Source organism: Schistocerca serialis, chromosome 1 (genome assembly GCF_023864345.2).
Source record: "Schistocerca serialis cubense isolate TAMUIC-IGC-003099 chromosome 1, iqSchSeri2.2, whole genome shotgun sequence".
In the NCBI taxonomy this organism is placed as follows: domain Eukaryota; kingdom Metazoa; phylum Arthropoda; class Insecta; order Orthoptera; family Acrididae; genus Schistocerca; species Schistocerca serialis.
Genome location: NC_064638.1, coordinates 272,572,568 through 272,594,139, shown reverse-complemented (window position 1 = coordinate 272,594,139; position 21,572 = coordinate 272,572,568). Strand labels below are relative to the sequence as shown.

Below are 21,572 nucleotides of genomic sequence, written 5' to 3'. Positions count from 1 at the left end.
CTGACAGTGCTGAAGATACTGGGCCATTAAATGGAAATGATAGCATTGTTAATGAGTACTTGTAATGAAAATTAGGTAAATACAGTGTTGTTGATTGTTATGTTTATTTTCATAGTAAATAAAGTCATGTACTAGTTATATTGCAAGTGGTATAACTTCAGTTGGGTCCTTGTATTATGTTTATACTGGATAAAATTTATTGGAATTGTTAATTTGAGTTAGGAAAAACTATCCTAATAATGTAACAATGAAAGTAATCAATTATTGACAATGTATTGTAAAGGGATAAATAAAAAAAATCTGCTCACCAAGTGGCAGCAGGAGAACACACACACAAAAAGGTTTAACTTCTACAAGCTTTTGGAGCCAGTGGCTCCTTCTGGCAGAAGAGTTGAAGGGAAAGGAAGAGGACTGAAGGTAAAGGACTGGGGAGGTTTAGGGAAAGGGGTACAGTTCAGAAAAGTCACCCAGAACCCTGGGTCAGAGGAGACTTATCAGACAGGATGAGAAGGAAAGACTGATTGTTGGAGGACTGCTCCAGACGAGATTTAAAAACCTGAGAGTTTAAAGGTGGAAGACAGGGTTACATGCAAGGCAGAGATTACTACTAAAACATTGTGCAAGAGTGAATAAGAATGAAAAGCTAAGTGCATTTAGGTTAGGTTAGGTTCAGGGGTGGGAGGGGAGGTAATGAAAGATGTAGAAAACTAAAATGGAGTGAAGAAAGGAATAGTTTGTGTGAAGAAATGCTGAGGCAGAAGAAATTAACGTAGATTAAGGCCAGGTGGGTGACGAGAACCAAGGACATGTCGTAACGATAGTTCCCACTGGGGAGTTCTGAGAAACTGGTGTCTGGAAGAATCTTGCCTTTCATGTTGTAGAGCATGCTCTGCATCAGGATACCGTGTGTTGCTGGTATACACCCTCTGTCTATGCCCATTCATCCTGACTGATAATTGGGTGGCTTTCCTGGAACCCATAAGCCTTCAGCCCCTAGTTTGCTTTATATACATTGGTAACATCTTTGCTGTATGGACCCCCAGTGAGGCAAACCTGTTCAAATTATACCTTCTCCCAATTAAATTTCACTTGGTCCTATTCCAAATCCGATGCCACTTTCCGTGATGTTGATCTCATCCTCACAGAAGGCCAGCTACACACTTCTGTCCACATTAAATCCTTAACAAACAACAGTACTAACATTCTGACAGTTACCATACTTTCCATGTCAGATGTGGTCCCCCCCCCCCCCCCCCCCCCACCCCACCAATACAGCCTTGGCATTCGAGGCAAACATATTTGTAAGGATGCAGACTTTTTACAGCAATACACCACCACTCTCACCTCAGCCTTCACTGGATGTAATTATCCCCACACCCTTTTCAAAAGCAGATTTCCCAGGCCATCACATCCAATGCTGGTACTGCTGATTGCTCCAAAAAACAACTTTGGAGCACACCACTTGTTGTCACCCTGTAATAACCTGGTCTTGAGTGTATTAATGAGGGCCATTTCTTCCTAAAACTATGCCCTGAAGTGAGCCCTCCCAATCTCTGTAATAGTGTTGTGAGACCCTATGCTCCTTCTGAACCTATCTCCCTACCCTATTCCTCTTATCCCTGTGACTGCCCCTGCTGCAAGACTTGCCATATGCATCCTCCTACCACCACTTATTCCAGCCCTGTAACCAGCAAAACATGTGCTATCAAACGGACAGCCACCTGTGAAACAACAAGTCATTTACCAGCTGTTACGTAAACACTGTTTGGCCTTTTACATTGCCACGACTATCACCAAATTATCAGTAAGGATGAATGGGCATAGGCAGAGGATGTACACTGGTAACACACAATATTCTGTTGCAGAGCATGCCCTACAGCATGACAATTGTGACCTCAGTGCCTGTTGCACCACACATGCCATCCGAAATATTCTTCCCCCTGACACCAGTTTCAGAGAACTCCCCAGTGGGAGCTATCGCGATGACATGTCCTTGGTTCTCACCACCCACCTGGCCTTAATCTACGTTAATTTCTTCTGCCTCAGCATTTCTTCACATTAACTACTTCTTCATTCACTCCATTGTAGTTAAACATCTTTCATTTTCTTACCTGTCTATTTTTTGCCACCCGCCTCTCACCTCTGTTACATACAATGCACTTAGCTTTTCACTCTTAGTAACTCGTGCACAATGTTTTAGTAGTAATCTCTGTATTGCGTATTACCCTATCTTCCACCTTTAAGCCCTAAGATTTTAAATCTTGTTCGATGTAGTCCACAACAATCGGTCTTTCCTTCTCATCCCTTACAGTAAGTCTCCCCAGACCCAGGGTTCTGGATGACTTTTCTGAACTGTACCCCTTTCCCTAAATCTCTAGAGTCCTTTTCCTTCACCTCTCTTCCTGCCCCTTCAACTCTTCTGCCAGAAGATGGAGACACTGGCTCCGAAAGCTTGTGGAAGTTAAACCTTCGTGAGTGAGGTACTGTTGAATTTCATGTAACAGTCATAGTAAATCATCAAACCTATCAGAACAAGAATATTGTGAACAAATAAGCAAAAGATACATTGCTACTTGCCACAAAGATGACACGTTAAGTTGCAGACAGGCAAAATGAAAGACATTTAAACATCAGCTTTTGGATAAGCCTTCATCAGAAAAGGAGACACAAATACGCACACAGTCATTCAAACATGACTACATTCTCCAGCAGATCAGACTGGAATGCAACCATCACATAGAAGCAGCAATTTTTTTTTTTTTGGGGGGGGGGGGGGGGGGGGGGAAGGCTGCAGGGAAGGGAAAGTGATAGCATGGTACATGTGGGAGAAGAGTGCTGTCTGGTGGAGTGTGCAGGGACTAGACTGCCAGCAGGATCAGTGACGGGAGGCTGTGGGGCAGGGAATTGGAGAAGGGGTAGAGGGAGCAGGAAGGGAAAAGGAGAGCAGCAGGGAAGAAGAAAGATGAGTGGGTGCATTGACAGAGGGCAGCACACAGAGGGTGGGAGATAAGAGTAGGGAGCAGTTGATACAACAAAGTTGGGTGAAGGATGTGGGGCAAATCTAATTTGTGCAGTTCAGAAAAGGTGGCAGTTGAGGGGAGGATCCAGATGGCTGGGATAGTGAAGCAGCCAGTTGGTAGCCATGCAAATACAGAAAGCTGTGCAGTGATTGCAGCAGAGGTGGTATATGACATGGCTGCTGTCACAGGTGGGCTGGATCTGACACAGGATCATAAGCCTGTTACAGTACTGGAATAAGAAGTATTGGGCTAATGGATTGGGCAGGTCTTACACCTATGTTTACCTCAGGGATGTGGTGTGTGGAAAGGGGTTGGGCTTGGGAGTTGCATTGGGATTGAGTAGGATATTGTGGAGGTTGTGTGGGTTTTGGAGGAATGGGGTGGACGTTGGGTAGGATGTCCTTCATTTCAGCTCATGATGATAGGTAATCAAAACCCTGGTGAATGATTTGGTCCAGTCCCAGTGTGTGATGGTATTTGATGATGAAGAGAGCACATCTTTGTAGCTGGTTCTTGGGACTGGTGGGAGGATTGGGGATGTGAGAGAAAATGGTACTGGAGATGCTGTTTGCAGACTAGGTCTGGGGTATAGCGCCCGTCTGTTAAGGCCTTGGGGAGATCTTCAGCATACTGGGGAAGGGATTTCTTGTCACTGCAGGTACGGTGTCCTCAGGTGGCCAGGCTGTGTAGGAGGGTTTTTATGGTAATGCATGTTCTGTAGGTGGTTGGTGGTTTTAACATGGACAACCGTGTGATTGGAGCCATCAGAGAGGAGGAGGACAACATCCAAGTTGATGGCGCATTGGATTGAGGAGGACCAGGCGAAGTGGATGGAAGAGAGAGTATCGAGGTTATGAACAAATAAGGTAGGATATTTTGGTCATGATTCCAGTTCATTATGGTATAACCAATGGTCCTGAACTAGACTGTGGATTTGGTGTTGTGGATAGCTAGGAAGGTCTCCTCTAGTTGGTCCATAAACAGGTTGGCATAGGAAGGTATCGTGGGTGCCCATGGCAGTGGTGCGGATTTGTTTATATACCTTTCCTTCAAATAATTAGTAGTTCTGAGTTAGGATAAAGTTAGTGTCCTGCAGTGGAAACACCTCTTTGCCACTGACCCCTCTAACGAAAGCCAACATAATTCCAACTCTGAAGCGTGCCTCTCCCAGTTCATACCACCATCAACCATAATCCTCCCACCCCATTTCATCCAACCACCCCCTGGCAACTTCCAGGAATTCCTTACCTCCAACTTGTCCTCATTATCCTTCGTCAGCTCCCTTCCTCAGAACACCAACCTTTCAGTAGAAGAAAGGACAGCCATACACACCTTAAAACAAATCCTGACCTACTTATCATACCTGTAGGCAAAGTTCCACCACAGTTGTCGTAAATCACAGCGATCACCTGACAGAAGGCCTCTGCCAATTACCTGACTCATCCACCTGTAAACTGTGTCAGAGTAGTCGCATCCCAGAAGTCCAACGTAACCTATAATCCCTCATATAGCTTTAGGTGCTTCCAAGAACCTCTCACCTGAATCAATTTCCCGCCTCACCTCTATGACATCCCACACATCCATCTTCTACATGCCCCCTAAAATCCACAAACCCAACAATCCTGGATATCCCATGGTAGTTGTTTATTTTGCCCCTACTGAAAGAATTTTGGTCCTCATTGTCCAACACCTTCAGCCAATTGCCCATAATATGGCCTCCCACATCAAAGATACCAACCAGTTCCTTCACTGACTCGCCACCATACCCACTCCTTTACCAACTGGATCCTTACTTGTTACTGGTTACACCACCTCCCTATACACAAACATCCCTTATGCTCATGGCCTTGCTGCTGTTAAACACTACCTTCCCCAACATCCTTATGGCTCCAAACTCAGTACTTCATTCCTAACACATATTACTAACTTTATCCCAACTCACAGTCACTTCTCCTTTGAAGGGAATGTGTACAAACTAATCAGTGACAGCCATGGGCACCTGCATGGCACCCTCCTATGTCAACCTGTTTGTGGGCTATCTAGAAGAGACTTTCCTAGCCTCCCAAAACAACAAAACCATAGTCTGGTTCAGGTTCAGTGATGATATCTCCATGATCTGGAATCAGGGCCAAGACATCTGATCCTTCTCCCTTCACAACCTCAGTACCTTCTATCCCATCTGCTTCACCTGGTCCTCCTCAACCCAGTGTGTCATATGCCTAGACATTGACCTCCTCCTGTCTGGTGACTCCATCCACATCTTTGTCCACATTAAACCCAACAACTGCTGACATTACCTGCATTTCAACAGCTATCATCCCTTCCACACCAAATAATCCCTCCCATAGAGCCTGGCTACCCAAGAACTCTCTTCCCCAGTATGCTGAGGGTCTCCCCAAGGCCTTCACAGACAGGCGCTATAGCCCAGACCTAGTCCTCAAACAGCATCTCCAGTGCCATTTCCTATCACATCCCCAGTCCTCCCACCAGCCCCAAGAACCAGCTACAAAGGAGTGCTCCCTTCATCACCCAGTACCAGCCCAGATTGGAACAACTGAACCACATCCTCCTCCAGGGCTTTGATTACCTATGACCAAGCCTGAAATGAGTACATCCTACCCAAGATGCTTCCTATACCTCCTAAAGTGATGTTCTATCACTTAACCAACCTCCACAATGTCCCAGTCCATACCTAAGCAATTCTCAGTCCCAACCTCTTCCCAAGGAATCACACCCTGTGGAAGACCTAGGCGTAGGACCTACCCAATCCATCCAGCTAGTACTTCTTATTCCAATTCTGTCACACGCATGTCTGCTTGTGTCTGTATATGTGTGGATGGATATGTGTGTGTGTGTGCGCGAGTGTATACCCGTCCTTTTTTCCCCCCTAAGGAAAGTCTTTCCGCTCCCGGATTGGAATGACTCCTTACCCTCTCCCTTAAAACCCACTTCCTTTCGTCTTTCCCTCTCCTTCCCTCTTTCCTGATGAGGCAACAGTTTGTTGCGAAAGCTTGAATTTGGTGTGTATGTATGTGTCTGTTTGTGTTTCTATCGACCTGCCAGCGCTTTCGTATGGTAAGTCACATCATCTTTGTTTTTAAATATATTTTTCCCGTGTGGAATGTTTCCCTCTATATATATATATATATATATATATATATATATATATATATATATATATATATATATAATGTGTGTGTGTGTGTGTGTGTGTGTGTGTGTTGGGGGGGGGGGGGGGGGGTTGCGTGTGCTTCCTTTGCTGACAGAGCCTTTGGCCAAAAGCTAATGTGTAAGTGTCTTTTTGTTGTGCCAGTCTCCAGCTTAATGTGTCATCGTTACCGTATCAACCTATCTTTTCCTTATATTGTTGGTATTCCAACCGGGAGTTTCCAAGAATAAAGTGAATTAAAAACACTTGGGCTCTAAGTGGCTCATATAAATTTTCCCTGGATAATTGCGTAAACACTTCATACTCACAGAAATTAATAGTAGTAGAGGATATTGGGGCCAAGTGGAGTCCTGATGCAAAAAGAGCAAGCAATCAGCAACCGGTGTCATGGGTCTTTCGGGCACCAGGTGTTCAGAGGTCTGGCAGCCAGCCATGCATTCTGTATTGAAAATATTTTTGTATAGAGTACTTGATTGAAGTGATGTAACAGTTAAGGCGCTGGACTCGCAATCACGAGGATGGGGTTGAAATTTGTATCCAGTCACTCATAATTATGGTTTTCCTCTTTGGGGAAGGACATAACTGACAAAGTCCCAGTCTTTTCAAGTAAGAGCTCTTTCTCTGTTTCTGGCTGGACAGTAAACTGTGTGTCAGTTAAGTTGCAATAGAATTCCTAATGTGCAAGAGTAGCTACAGTGGATACTCGTTAAGTTTGTGTATATGACAAATAATTGGTTTTCTTTCACTTTGTAGGGCTACCTGCTATAGTGTCCAGGGGGGAACATCATGAGAAAGTCACTTCCGTCCTTACGTTTTGCCCACCATTGTAACAACCTCAGACTTTCTGCAGATGATGCAACTGTCTAAAAAGAAAGCTGCACATATACTTAGTCAGATCTAGATAAGATTTCCAAGTTGTGCAGTGATAGGCAGCTTCCATTAAATGTAAGATTGTGCACTTCTCAAAATGAAAAAACTTAGCATCCTACGATTACAACATCAGCGAGTGGCAGCAGGAATTGCTCAACTCATATAATATTTAGTTGTAAGAACTTGTTTCGAGCATTCTGAGCAAACACATCAATACAACCAGCTTCAGATCACCACTAGACAGAAAGTCTCTCTCTCTCTCTCTCTCTCTCTCTCTCTCAAGTATCCTGTCACGATTCTGCTGTCTTGTGTTTGCAGCAGCTGATGTGTGTATGGGCATATAACCATCACTTAGGAAAAACAAAATGCATTACTTCCTTGCAATATGAGTCCAGATCATTTATAATTTTTTAAAAATAATCTAATGTTGCTTTTCATGATTACTGTTTTTATTTTACTATTGAAGTTTTGGCATTTGTGCGATTTTCAAGTATCTACAAAACATAATACAACATGTTGAGAACCATGTAATATGGAATTAACAGTACATACAACAAATTTTGCAGCTTGTTGACATTTATGCAATTACCAAGATTTTTGACATGCAGATTGACTGTGGGCAGAGCTTAGAACATAACATGCATGTACATCAAACGGTAACTAGTCAGCGATACCAGTCAGTCATCGATCGTGACATTCCATTTTATGTACTGCAATTTTGAGTGCATTATGTATATCATGACAGGCTGACACATTTAAAAGTGTACACTTATAATACATTAGACTAAATTTCTAAAATAAGAGAGAGAAATATTATTTCTGAGGTCTGTCTGTTCATTGAGAACATATTGTGATTGTTCTTGAAAGGCACTGTACATTTCAATTTCTTCTAGAGCATCCATTAATCTGCCTTCCTGTATCCTATGCAGCACCTTTTAAGATTGATTGATGCTGATGGTGTAGTGATTGTAGTTTTGTAGATGTGCACTAAATGAAGATTTACTGGTCTCACTTATGTTTCCTGCTTTAGAACCTAGTGGAGAGACATCTGCCTATTTGCCCCCAAACAGAAATTTTCATATTCACCATGTTTTATTTAATGATTTTGTTTTGTGGGTGTTCTTCCTGATTATTGTCCCTATGTTGCTGTTCGTGCGGAAACTGATTCATACATTAGTTTTATGAAAATTATCGGCTTTTCTATTTGACATGACACCATAATAAGGTAACAAAATGTATTTCGTTTTTACTGATACTGCTTCTCACATTAAATGTTACTTCTTTATCTATATTTTCATTTTTGTTACATAATTTGGTAATAAATGAAACATGATCGAAAAGTAACAGGAATTTTTTAATTTTGCTGCCTTTATACATATGATTTGCAAAACATTTTTTATCTTATTAATGCACATGTTTGTCATCTATGTTTGTACTTTTAGCTGTTTTGAATATTTAGTTATTGTTGACAGTCCGAAAAGGTTATGTGTGATTCTGTGTGCTCAGGAAATAGTGACTGCTGGGGACCCCTAGAGAGGTGGTCCTGTGAGAAAATAGCATGGCCATCTTGCCTGTTCTCTTGCTGACCAACTAGAATCAGATGTAACTGTTGTAGTAAATATATGTCACAAATTTACAGTCTCCCTTCAGTCCGAATAGTGGGAGGAATCCCCATCCTGACAGACATAGAAGGGAACTGGCCAGATTGTCAGGGATGGTGGGCACCTGAAGGGATTTTTAAAATGAGAAAGTTGGTTAAATAATAAAACAGGTGTATGGAGCGTACTGAACACAGATTCATGCAGACATATCAGTCAGTGAGGCCATTAGCCTGTCTTGCCAGTCATAATAAGAACTTAATTTTGTGTTGGATCAAAGTTCGAAAAAAATGTGAATGAGAGGATTCATGTCATTGCTAGCTGGAAGCTGGTTCTAGAGAAAAATATCCGGCCTGGAGCAAGCGGTGACCAGCAAAATCACTTACTTCTTTCCCATGTTTGCTATTGACTACCCACAGTGGATGTGTAGTGAGCATGTCAACAACAGATCATATTCCACAAGGAAAATAAACCTCTGCTGAAGTGATGATCCTTCCTGGCACATAGGCCCCAGTGAATTAGACTATGTTAAATGCAAAATATAAAATTAAATGGAAAAATTTGAAATACCAATCAAACTGGCTAAGTGACCCACACATTATTTTACTTTCTTTTTCTTTCTGGGAAAGGCAGTGTGGCCATAACGACTAATGTAGTAAAGAATCTGTTAAATAAAAACTGAAGTATTTTGCTAATCATCTGTTGGTTTGGAAGAGAGGAGGTAAATAAAATGCTAATAAGAGAAAGTGCTGACCGTGTACTAAAAATTTCATGGCATAAAAAAATGTAATTAAATTGAAACAGTGCAAACTACTTAGGAGCAACCAAACGGAATACCAGACTCAGCAGTTGGTTTTCAGGCATATGACTGCGGGTTCTGTCCTTGCTGTCTCCTCCATCAAAACTGAGTTAATGTAGACATTTTGCTACAGATATTGTAATCAGCAAAAATTAACAACAAAGAAGAAAAAAATACTGTGTAAGAGACATTTGCCTTCACAGATAAAAACAGAGAAGGATAACTCACCTTAGATAGGAATTATGTTTTGAAACCTAAAAGAAAGTGGGGAAAAATTAGCAAGATGTCACAGGATATATGTTTAAATTGGAATATCAATTAGTACTCAAGACTGTTGGGAAGGGGGTCGGGAGGAGGGGTGGTAGGAGGTTACAGTGCAAAAGATTTATTCATTAATAAAGGAAAGAGGGATGTAGTGTGGATATCACTGCTTTTCGTGAGAAGAACAAAAATATTTTATGGGTACTTCTTTCCATGGGTTAAGTACCTAATTTGATTAGGTTGTGTGTGTGTGTGTGTGTGTGTGTGTGGTTTTTTTTTTTGTTGCTTGTGTGTGTGTGTTTTTTTGCTTTAACAACATAGAGAAGCTATGGAACAGCTATTTACTCTATAGTTGCTGTATGTCACACCATATAAATTTGATGTATGATATTATTGATGTATTTATTAATTGGAAATATATCGAAGAGGAATCATATGTGTCTTTCAAAATGATGTAACCTGTTTAATCAGTTTTTTTTTTTTTTTTTTCCAACCCATCTGCCCTCTTCCCCAGTTATCTTTTTATAGCCCTCCCCTCCACTATATTATTCACTTCCTAGGATCATGTTTCAACTTTGATACTTCCTCTTTCATTATTCTTCTTGTAGTAACCAAATAATATATGAAACTGATCCATCTAACACAAATACAGCTTTATTCATAAACCTCTGAACAACAATGGAAATAAGCCTGCCGTACATCCACGCAGAACAACTGATGTGAACGGTACAACTGGAAGAATATAAAGAGACTCAATCAGCACTGCTCCCCGCATGTATATACGTGAGTTGCTGGCTGAGACCACGCTGTGTGCATGACTCCCATAGGTGGCCTCTAGTAGTTGGCCCATGCTGATACAGTTGGAAGCACATTCAACAACACATGTGCAGCAACACCACACTTGGTGCACTCACACTCACACACACTAGTAGCAGGATACAACACTTTCCAGCATTTTTCAATATCTATTTGTCTTCTCTCTATATTACATTTTTTCCCTTTTGGCCCCTTATTACCCCAATTTCTCATCTCCCCTGCACAGCTATCCTTTCAAATTTAGTATTTAGTTATTATAAGAAATTTCTATCACTTAATATGCTTTAATGTTCTTTCTTTTGTGTTTTTTTTTGTACTGTTTCACAGCCAGTATAATTTAATTACTTTTTTATTTTATTTCAGGAGCCATTGGCAAATTTATTATTTGTCATTCAGCAGCTAACTGTGAAGGCACTGAGTAATTCTGAGAACAGTAAACAGACAGCAGATAAACTCCAACAAATGCTTGAGTCACTTACAGATCGCATGATAAAGTGCAGTTTGGAAGACCTTGGATTTGTAAGTCTTTATTTATTAATTCTGTTAGAATAGTGCTAGATATATAGGGTGTCCATAAAGTCCCTTTACAACTTCAAAATTTTATTACAACAGCAGTTGTTGAAATATTTTAACATTTCTTTTATTGTAATCAGTGTTTATAAAAGTATTTTTACAGTGTTTAATAGACCTCTGTATGGGTACCTTTACTTGCATGAAGCACATAAAGATGGTACTCAACTTCTTGCCATGTTCGCTGTAGCATAGTGTTACCAATGGTGGCAATGGCATTACAAATCCTTTGCTTCAAGTCCGTATCTGTGTTCGATACATATATTTTACATAACCCCATAAAAAAAAGTCCAAGGCGAATGCGGTGACAAATGATAGTTGGTTGGAAGTCAGTCAATATTTAAAGGAATTCTTCATAAATGTGGTAAAGTCAGATGTTGATTTAGCAGAGTATTAGAGTAAAGTAAATTCCTTTGGAGTCCACCAAGAAGCTGAGTATTTTACAAATTAAAAAAAAAAAAAAAAAATCACAATAAGGGATGTGGAAAATTTTATATTATCATTAAAAAATAAAAATGTGCTGGATGGTATGGGATACCCACTAATGTGATGAAAAAAGTGTGACATAATAGCACCTCCCATAAATAAAATATTGAGCCAATCTTTTGGACAGGGATGCTATACCGATGTTTTGAAATATGCAGAGGTCAGACCTATGTTCAAGAAAGGGTCGAGGGAAGACATGGGAAACTATCACCCTTCATCCTATTCTTCAAATACGTCAAAAGTGTTAGAAAAAGGAGCTGCAAACCAGATCAAAAATTTTATTGTATAAAATAATATTATAAATAACCAATTTGGATTTCAACCAGGAAAAAACGCTCTGGATGAAGTGAATAACTTTATTGAAAAGATATGCAATCAGAGGAATAAAATTGCAGATATCTTCTGTGATCTCAAAAGCATTTTATTCCATGAACCATGACTTGCATTTGTACAAATTAGACAAATACGGGATTAAGGACAATGCTCTAAATTGACTAACATCATACTTAAATAACAGAAAACAAAGGGTAACTATCACTTCAGATGCAGTGAATTATTATTCTTAATTGAGTACAGTAGCACAAGGTATGCCTCAAAGCTCCAGTTTGGGGCCAATCCTGTTCCTATTCTACGTAAATGACTTGTCCATAAATGTAAATTCCCAATCGGTTCTGTTTGCAGATGATACTTCTGTATTAATTGAAGATGATGATGCAGGAAAAATTCAGAGCTCCATTGTAAGTGCATTTGATACCTTATAAAACTAGTTACAGTTAAATGGATTGAAACTGAACATTGCAAAAACCCACATGGTACATTTCAAAAGCAAACATTCAAAATGTATGAAACTTAAAATACAACATATCAGTCAGCTTATGAAAGACGTTAATATGGTCCAATTCCTTGGACTAAATGTGGACAAGAATTAAATCTGGAATACACATATTGACTTCCGACCAAATAAACTGCGCAGTTTTACATTTGCATTGCTAACACGAGCAGGACTCACTAACTTGAGTAAATGAAAAATGGCATATCATAGTTATTTTGAATCTGTCATTAGATATGAGATAATTTTCTGAGGAAGTTAAAGTCGTGTATCTCGAATACGAATACTGAAACTGCAAAAGAAAATTGTCAGATACATGTGTATTGCACAGCAGACATTATTGTCACCCATTATTCCAGAAAGTACAAATACTAACTGTTCTCTCCATATACATTTATGAAATTATAATCTTCTTACAAACAGAGAATTAGGAACCAGGTTTTAAATTGTAAGACATTTCCAGGAGCAGATGTGGACTCTGACCACAATCTGTTGCTTATGAACTGTAGATTAAAACTGAAGAAACTGCAAAAAGGTGGGAATTTAAGGAGATGGGACCTGGATAAAATGAGTAAACCAGAGGTTGTACAGTGTTTCAGGGAGAGCATAAGGAAACAATTGACAGGAATGGGGGAAAGAAATGCAGTAGAAGAAGAATGGGTAGCTTTGAGGGATAAAGTAGTGATGGCAGCAGAGGATCAAGTAGGTAAAAAGACGAGGGCTAGTAGAAATCCTTGGGTGACAGAAGAAATATTGAATTTAATTGATGGAAGGCGAAAATACAAAATTCCAGTAAATGAAGCAGGCAAAAAGAAATACAAAAGTCACAAAAATGAGATCGACAGGAAGTGCAAAGTGGCTAAGCAGGGGTGTCTAGAGGGAAAATGTAAGGATGTAAAGGCTTATCTCAAGATAACTGATGATGGTCGAAGTAGAGAGGATGTAAAATGTAGACTGGCAATTGCAAGGAAAGCATTTCTGAAGAAGAGAAATTTGTTAACATAGAGTATAGAATTAAGTGTCAGGAAGTCATTTCTGAAAGTATTTGTATGGAGTGTAGCCATGTATGGAAGTGAAACATGGATGATAAATAGTTTGGACAAGAAGAGAATAGAAGCTTTCAAAATGTGGTGCTACAGAAGAATGCTGAAGATTAGATGGGTAGATCATATAACTAATGAGGAGGTATTGAATAGAATTGGGGAGAAGAGGAGTTTGTGGCACAACTTGACTAGAAGAAGGGATCGGTTGGTAGGACATATACTGAGGCATCACCAATTTAGTATTGGAGGGCAGTGTGGAGGGTAAAAATCGTAGAGAGAGACAAAGAGATGAATACACAAAGCAGTTTCAGAAGGATGTAGGTTATAGTAGGTACTGGGAGATGAAGAAGCTTACACAGGATAGAGTAATATGGAGAGCTGCATCTAACCAGTCTCAGGACTGAAGACCACGACAACAACAATCTTCCTACATAGCAAACAAAAATTACTTGAGGAGCATTTTAAACACACATATAACATGAAAAATAAAAAGTAATTTTATGCTACCCACACACCAGTTAAAATTATATGCTTGGACTCCTCAAGGTGTGGGGATGATAATACATAACAAGTTAATGAGCAGAAACATATTAAATATGAAGCCAGAAATTTTAAAAATGAGGTTACAGCAGATTCTATAGAGGAAGTGCCACTCTATTCGTGTTTATAGTAAAATTTTGCCGCAATTTTGATGTCTCTCCTGTATGTGAATCAAATGATTTAGATTATGTACATTATGAGACAAATAAACCACAATTTGCAAAATTCAATTCAGTGAAAATTATTGCACCTAGTTTGTGTTTGAAAATAACTTTATTATCAGTTGAATATTTCACATCGCTGAGTAAGTGATCTTAGATTTTTATGGCTGAATACCTTACCCCTTTCTGTGTCACATGTAACACCTCTGTTCAGTTCACAGTGATAAAAGCTATAGAAAGAATAATTTAAAATTAAGAATATAATTTTTAGAGGGGAAAATAGTGTAGAATCAGAGTTCGGTAATTGCAGATCAAAATTATAGTGTATCAGCAAGTAGTTTAACGTCTAAGTACAGCAAAGCCACGGAAGCTCCGTCATGGAGAAGGCAGTGACGTTAAACTCTTGTGATGAAAAACCTATAAAATGGCCTGATTGTCATTATTGCCGCCATTTTTTCCTTGCTTGTTCCGTTAAAGGGCAGGGAACCTGTGTCAGTCAGCGAGATTGGACTTTACCATGTTAAGATTCACAATAAACTGTTAGAATATTACGGAGATTAAAAGTGAAGTAGTGTACGATCTCGGACTGTTGGTAGCAATGGAGTATTAAGGGGATTTGGAACTTTACGGACATATAGATGACAGAAACTTAAATTATCTGCTGATATGAGTGAATTCAGAGGTACCGGTATTCAGATATTAAAAGTGTCGTGCGCCGTTAGTTGCGAATCTGGACATAGAGCGCGTGCATATCGGCATTTGCGGACTGTTTAGATTCTTCCAGACTAGGAACCTTTTAAATAGACCATCATCCATCACCATCTTAATCCTTGAATATAGAGTGAAAGTGAAATACAAGAGCGTTGTACTTATTTCGTTTACCTAGTACTAATCAGTGAAGGTTGTACGGAACCAAAGCTATTCAGCAGTAAGTCAGCATCATCTAGCGGAAAGCGTAGGCATTAACTAACACGCTAACTGAAGTGAACATTTATGCATTTTACGGACTTCGTAATATGAACTTATGTAACTCTTTGACATCCCCACTCCCTCCGAAAGGTGGTGCAGGCTGTCTTAATCATAAAAGGGGAGAGTTTTAGCCGGGCAAATTACTTAATAAAAGCAATATTTACAAGACTCGCAGTAATAGCAAAACACAAGGATCGCACCTCATCGGAGAGTCGTTGCTGTCACGTCGGGAAGTAAAGTCGGAAAACCTACCAACGATACGTATCTATGAGCAGACGTCAACGTGGAGTACCTAAAAAGGGAACCACAAGAGAGTTGGGGATGCTTCTCACACTAACACTGAGTGAAACGTAGTGTACGTCATTTCTCATTCCAGTATTACATGCACAAATGTTACTGTTTTAGAATTGTACGTGATTGTTGACAACAAACATTATAATGGAATAAATGTGTTGTTAGGCTATTGAACATTTCCCAGTTCATGGCGGCATGGTTCAACAACCACTGATAAATTTTTGGCTGCAAAACAGGCCTTATTATTTTATATTTTGCCAATGACACGTTTCACCTGCACTATATACTCCATAAGGGCACTGCACAAAGTCTCTTAAAACTCATATGAGAGCACTACCTACTCAGGTCCTTTATGTATTTTAAACATGACTTCCCATGTATGCAACACTATTATACACATTTCAAAAAAAGTTTTGCCTCAGCCCGGTTCCCAGAACTCCTGAAGATGGATGTTGACTGTGGATATTGTATCACAGGCTCAGTCCCTTCGACTGTTGAGAGATGTCACTAAACCCGCCCAAAGATGTAAAACACCCATGCATGAGTAGCGCTTGTTAGACGGAGGGAGTCTGACAGCTGATCAGTTCCAGTTATTCCACCAGAAAGGAGGTACATGGCTCATGACGTCTGTAGTTCAACCATGCCTAGTTGGTCAAAACCTCAGTTGGATCGCGTCCCCATTGTTACTTTGTGCCAGGAAGGGCTCTCAACAAAGGAAGTGTCCAGGTGTCTCGGAATGAACCAGAGCGATGTTCTTTAGACATCAGAGGAGATACAGAGAGACAGCAACTGTTGATGACATGCCTCGCTCAGGCTGCCCAAGGGTTACTACTGCAGTGGATGGCTGCTACCTACAGATTATGGCTCGGAGGAACCCTGACAGCAATGCCACCAAGTTGAATAATGCTTTTCATGCAGCCACAGGACGTCGTGTTTTGACGCAAACTGTGCGCAATAGGCTGCATGATGTACAACTTCCCTCTCGACATGCATAGATAGGTCCATCTTTACAACCATGATGCCATGCAGCGCAGTACAGATAAGCCCAACAACACGCCGAAAGGACCACTCAGGATTGGCATCATGTTCTCTTCAACGAAGAGTGTCGCATATGCCTTCACCCAGACAACCATCTTAGACGTGTTTAGAGGCAACCCAATGAGGCTGAATGCCTTAGACACACTATCCAGCGAGTGCTATACGATCATTTCATGTGTGCTGTTTCGGGGTGGCGTTATGTGGGACTGACGTACGCTGCTGGTGGTCATGGAGGGCGCTGTAACGGCTGTACGATATGTGAATGCCATTCTCTGACTGATAGTGCAACCATATTGGCGAAGCATTCGTCTTCATGGACTACAATTCGCGCTCCCATCGTGCACATCTTGTGAATGACGTCCTTCAGGATAACATCACCACTTGACTAGAGTGACCAGCATGTTCTCCAGACATGAACCTTATCAAACATGTCTGAGATAGATTGAAAAGGGCTTTTTATGGATGACATGACCCACCAACCACTCTGAGGGATCTACACTGAATTGCCGTTGAGGAGTGGGATGTTCTGAACTAACAGTGCCTTGATGAACTTGTTGATAGTATGCCGCAACAAATACAGGCATGCGTCATTGCAAGAGGACGTGCTACTGGGTATTAGAGGTGCAGGTGTGTACAGCAATCTGGACCACCACCTCTGAAGGTCATGCTGTATGGTGGTACAACATGCAATGTGTGGTTTTCATGAGCAATAAAAAGGGCAGAAATGATGTTTATGTTGATCTCTATTCCAATTTCCCGTACAGGTTCTGAAACTCTCGGAACCGAGGTGATACAAAACTTTTTTTGATGTGTGTATATCGGGGCACCATGCAGTGTTCTTAAAATATTGACAGTGTTGTTTATCTACTAAGACATTTGCATGGATCCCAGTCTGTATGTTTAACACCTGTTGTGCCTGCCAATCTGATGATGCCTTAAAAAGGGTGAGAGGCGTTATTGACAAAATATAAAATAATAAAGCCTGTTTTGCAGCCAAGACTGCTTATCTCTGCAAAAATGTTAGGTTATTGTCAGTGTGTCTAATTGTTTGAAGAAATTTCTGCAACAGGTTTGGAAGTGGGCCCTTATTACACACTTCTGTGCAACAAACACCCTTTGCCTCAGTGATAAAGTGACATGACAAGTTAATACAGAAGATACCACAAGATATTAGTGCATGAAAATAAGAAAAGTAAGACAGCTTATGAATTCTCGTTGTGAAGATTGTTGTTATACATAACGCGAAAGTTGCATTGGTGTGGAATCTAGGAATTCTTCTTTCATGTTGAAAAAAATAAAATAAATATCAAATTACAGTATACATTGAAGCTTTTCTGCTTTTTCTTTCCCTTTATACTCTTAATAGTAGTGGTAGTAGTACTAATAATAATAATAATAATAATAATAATAGCCATATGATATGTAAGTATGTTGTATTTCATGCTTGCTGAACAACATTTGATTCTAAAAAAAATGAAAAAAGCTATCAAATGTTTTGTGAAATGATTTATCTAAAAGTAAGAAATAAAATAGATTAGCAAGTGAGATGCGTCAAATATTTTTCTTTACATGATTTCGAACATCATTCATAGGCACATCAGATATTTCTCTAATCTATTTGATTTCTTGCTTTTAGACAAATCATTTCACAAAATATTTGACTTTCCCCCAGTATTTTCGAGGAGGAGGTGATTAATTCTACTATCTTTCTTGTAAAGGCTTCTGGCAATATCGTATGTCAGGCTGTCTAGTTATATACCCTGTATTACTTGTACACTGCATATATGACTGAATATACTGCGTGTAAGTGAGGAACACGATTTTTGTATTTCGTCAGCGGCATTAACAAATCCATAACAGTATTTGCTTTTGTTGGAGTTGATTACATTCTTAATTTGTTTGGCTGAACATGGAGTAATTGTGACTTGCTTCGTGTATGTCTCATTGGCATTGCTTCTTGTATGTGTTGGTTTTGTTTATGTCTTGAACCGTCCACTCCAATCTTCTGATTTACTTCCAGGAACTGATCATTAAACACATTTGAGGAACTGATCATTAAACACATTTGCTATATTTTTGCTGTCATGTATTGTTTCTCTGTTTTCTTTCCTACAACATTGATATTAATCCATCTGTACTTGACATTGTACTACTTATTAAGGCTTCGTCGTGTTCGATTCACATATATTGTGCTACAAGAATTATTGCTCAGATGCTGTCTGTGTGCTGTGATTAGTGTAATCTTGCCTCACAGTTGCAGTGGGAGCAATACATACAGGGTTGTGCTTTATTTTTAGATTCATCACTCAAAGTTGCTTCTTCTGTTTGTCCTAATCATTTAACGTAACTTTCTTAACAGGTTACTTGATATTTTAAATCATTTTGTAATCCAGGCATAGTTTGTCTCTTTCTTCAAGCATCAGTTCTTCTGGTACCAACATGACATTCTCTCTTGGGTGGATCAAACCTGTGAAAATACGTGCTGTCCTCCTTTGTATCCTTTCAGTATCCTTTGTTAGTCCCATTCGGTATTTGTCCCACATACTTAAGCAATATTCTAGGTTGTGTTGGAAGTGTGTTTTGTTTACAGACTACCTTACAGATTGATTGTACTCCCTAGTATTTTGCCACCTGCTTTATCTGTGACTGAGCCTACTTGAGCTTCCCCCCCCCCCCCCCCCCCTTTCCCCAACTCCAAACATTTAAAGCAATTTGCCAATCTTTGCTTCAACTAGAAATATTACCATCTGACTGAATATTTGTACAGTTATTTTAGATAGTGTTTCGTGACAGATAAATGAATCATCTATGAATAAATTAAGGTTACTAATAATACTGTCTTCAAGGTCATTAATATACAACATAAACAGCAAGGGTCCCAACACACTTCCTGGGAGCACATCTTGTAGTTACATCTATATCTGTCGATGACTCTCTTTGCAAGAGAACTTGCTGCATCCTCTCTACCAAAAAATCTTAAGTCACAAATTTCGTGCGATACCCCTCACGATCCTGTTTTTGATAATAAGCATAGTTGTTGTACAGATTCAAATGTTTTTTAGAAATTGAGAAATACTGCAACTACATGCCTGCCTTCATCCATAGCTTGCACTGTGTTGTATCACATGAGAAAAGTGAGAGCTGGATTTCACATGATGGATGTTTTCAAAACCCATGCTGTGTGGCTTGAAAGAGGTAATTCTGTTAGAGATGTCTCATTACACTTGAGCTCAGAATATATTCTAATACTTTACAACAAAATGATGTCAAGGATATTGGACAGTAGTTTTGTGGATCATTTCCGCTACATGTCTTGTAGACAGGTGAAACATTTGCTTTCTTCCTACTGCTGAGCATAGGTTTTTGTTAGAGTAATCAGTCCAGATATCTCTCCAGACAGTTCAAGATTCGACTGTACAAAACCCTGATCCAGCCTGTTGTTCTGTATGGCTGTGAGATATGGAGTATTTGGAAACAGGACTTCCGTAAGCTCCTTGTTTTTGGGAGAAGGGTGCTTCGGAATATCTTTGGTCTGGTTCTGGATGCAGACACAGGGGAATGGAGGCTCAGACACAATGAAGAGCTTGAGGAACAATACCAGCAAACCAACATAGCAGGAACTCTCAAAGCCAAACAAATACAGTGGGCTGTCCATGTGGCCCGTATGGAAGGTCACAGATGGCCTCGGAAGCTCCTGGATTTCACATCTACGGGAAAGAGACCCCCAGGAACTCAAGAAGTGTTGGAGGGATGGCCTCCATGAAGATTTAAACCAAGCATCAATAGGTTGGACGGATGGTGGATAGCAGCACTGGACAGAACACAATGGAGGAGGAAACTAGTAGCAGCATGCATTCCACTGGGCCTGATAGTGTAGAAGAAGAATAATAAGAAGAAAAGTGATCTATGGTGTATTATAGTTAAGAGAGGCTAACTCAGCAGAAAATTCAGTATAGAAGCTAATAAGGATTCCATTGCCCCCTGGAGTTTCGTTTAGTTTTAGTGGTTTCATTTGTTGCTCAGCGCCACTGACTCTAATACCTATTTCCCTCATCCTTTCAGTGGTATGAAAATTAAAAAGAACATTGGGAAATGGATAGGAGCATTGGGAAATGGAGTTAAGCATTTCAGCTTTTGCTTTGCTACCCTGAGTTTCAGTTCCTGTCGCATCCACGAGTGACTGGACACCCAACTTTGATGCCATTAACAGACTTTACGTATGACCAAAATTTCTTTCGGTTTTTGGCAATATTCTGCCATGGTAGCCATTGATGGCATCATGCGTTGTAGTCTTGAGAACCCAAAGCGTTTCATTCAGTGTCCCTCTACTCCCGTATTCTTTGTTTTACACCTGTTATGCAGTAGTCTGTTTCCTTAAACATTCTTAACGATGCTCGTCACGAACTGTTCTGCCGGGTCCAAATCTATCCAGAGAAGGGTGGTGCCTGTTCTTTGGAACATGTCTGAAAGAATAAACACTGTTCTTGTTCCCGCGGCTGCACATATACGTGCTGAACTGGAATATATCCTGACATTGGCTGCAATTGGGCACTGAAATGGCAACGGATGAAAATTTGTACTGGGCCAGAACTAGAACTAGTAGTGTGCGACAGGATGGGAATTTAGGTCAGACAGAAAGCATGCTCTGATAGCCGAGGTGGTTAGGACGACTGCACACGTAAAGAGGAAAATTCAGGTTCAAGTTCCGGTCTGGCACAAATTTTCATTTGTTGCCATTAAATTCATTTCAATGTGCAATTGTGGCCAATGTTAGAATTTATTTCTTTTCATAATATTCTTTTAAACTTACAGCAATTACAGTAAGTCAGGTTACTTACGTACTAGCAAAATAATATTTTCTCTAAAGTTGCCGGTTACATTAAGACATGAGTCAGTAGAAAGATCCAATTACCTTTTTATGCCCACCCCTGATACTGAGTCTCACCCAATCAATTTTACATGCAGCCTCAATCTCTATCATGTAGATTTGAGTTTCTTGCCTACTCTGATCAAGACTCTACCTTCACCTCTTATTAGCCTATTCTTTCGATACAGGCATGAACTTTCCCCAAAAATCTGACTGCTGTCAACTACAGGTCCATATTAACT

At 40.1% G+C, this 21,572-nt stretch overlaps 1 protein-coding gene across 1 annotated transcript in view; it reads left to right on the top strand.

Moving 5' to 3' along the window:
• LOC126467803 (Fanconi anemia group I protein-like) overlaps positions 1–21,572 on the top strand; it is a 269,273-nt gene that overhangs the window by 125,113 nt on the left and 122,588 nt on the right. The window contains exon 13 of the mRNA XM_050096494.1: positions 10,897–11,052. Coding sequence (XP_049952451.1) covers positions 10,897–11,052 — 156 coding nt within the window. The remainder of the gene's footprint in view (positions 1–10,896; positions 11,053–21,572) is intronic.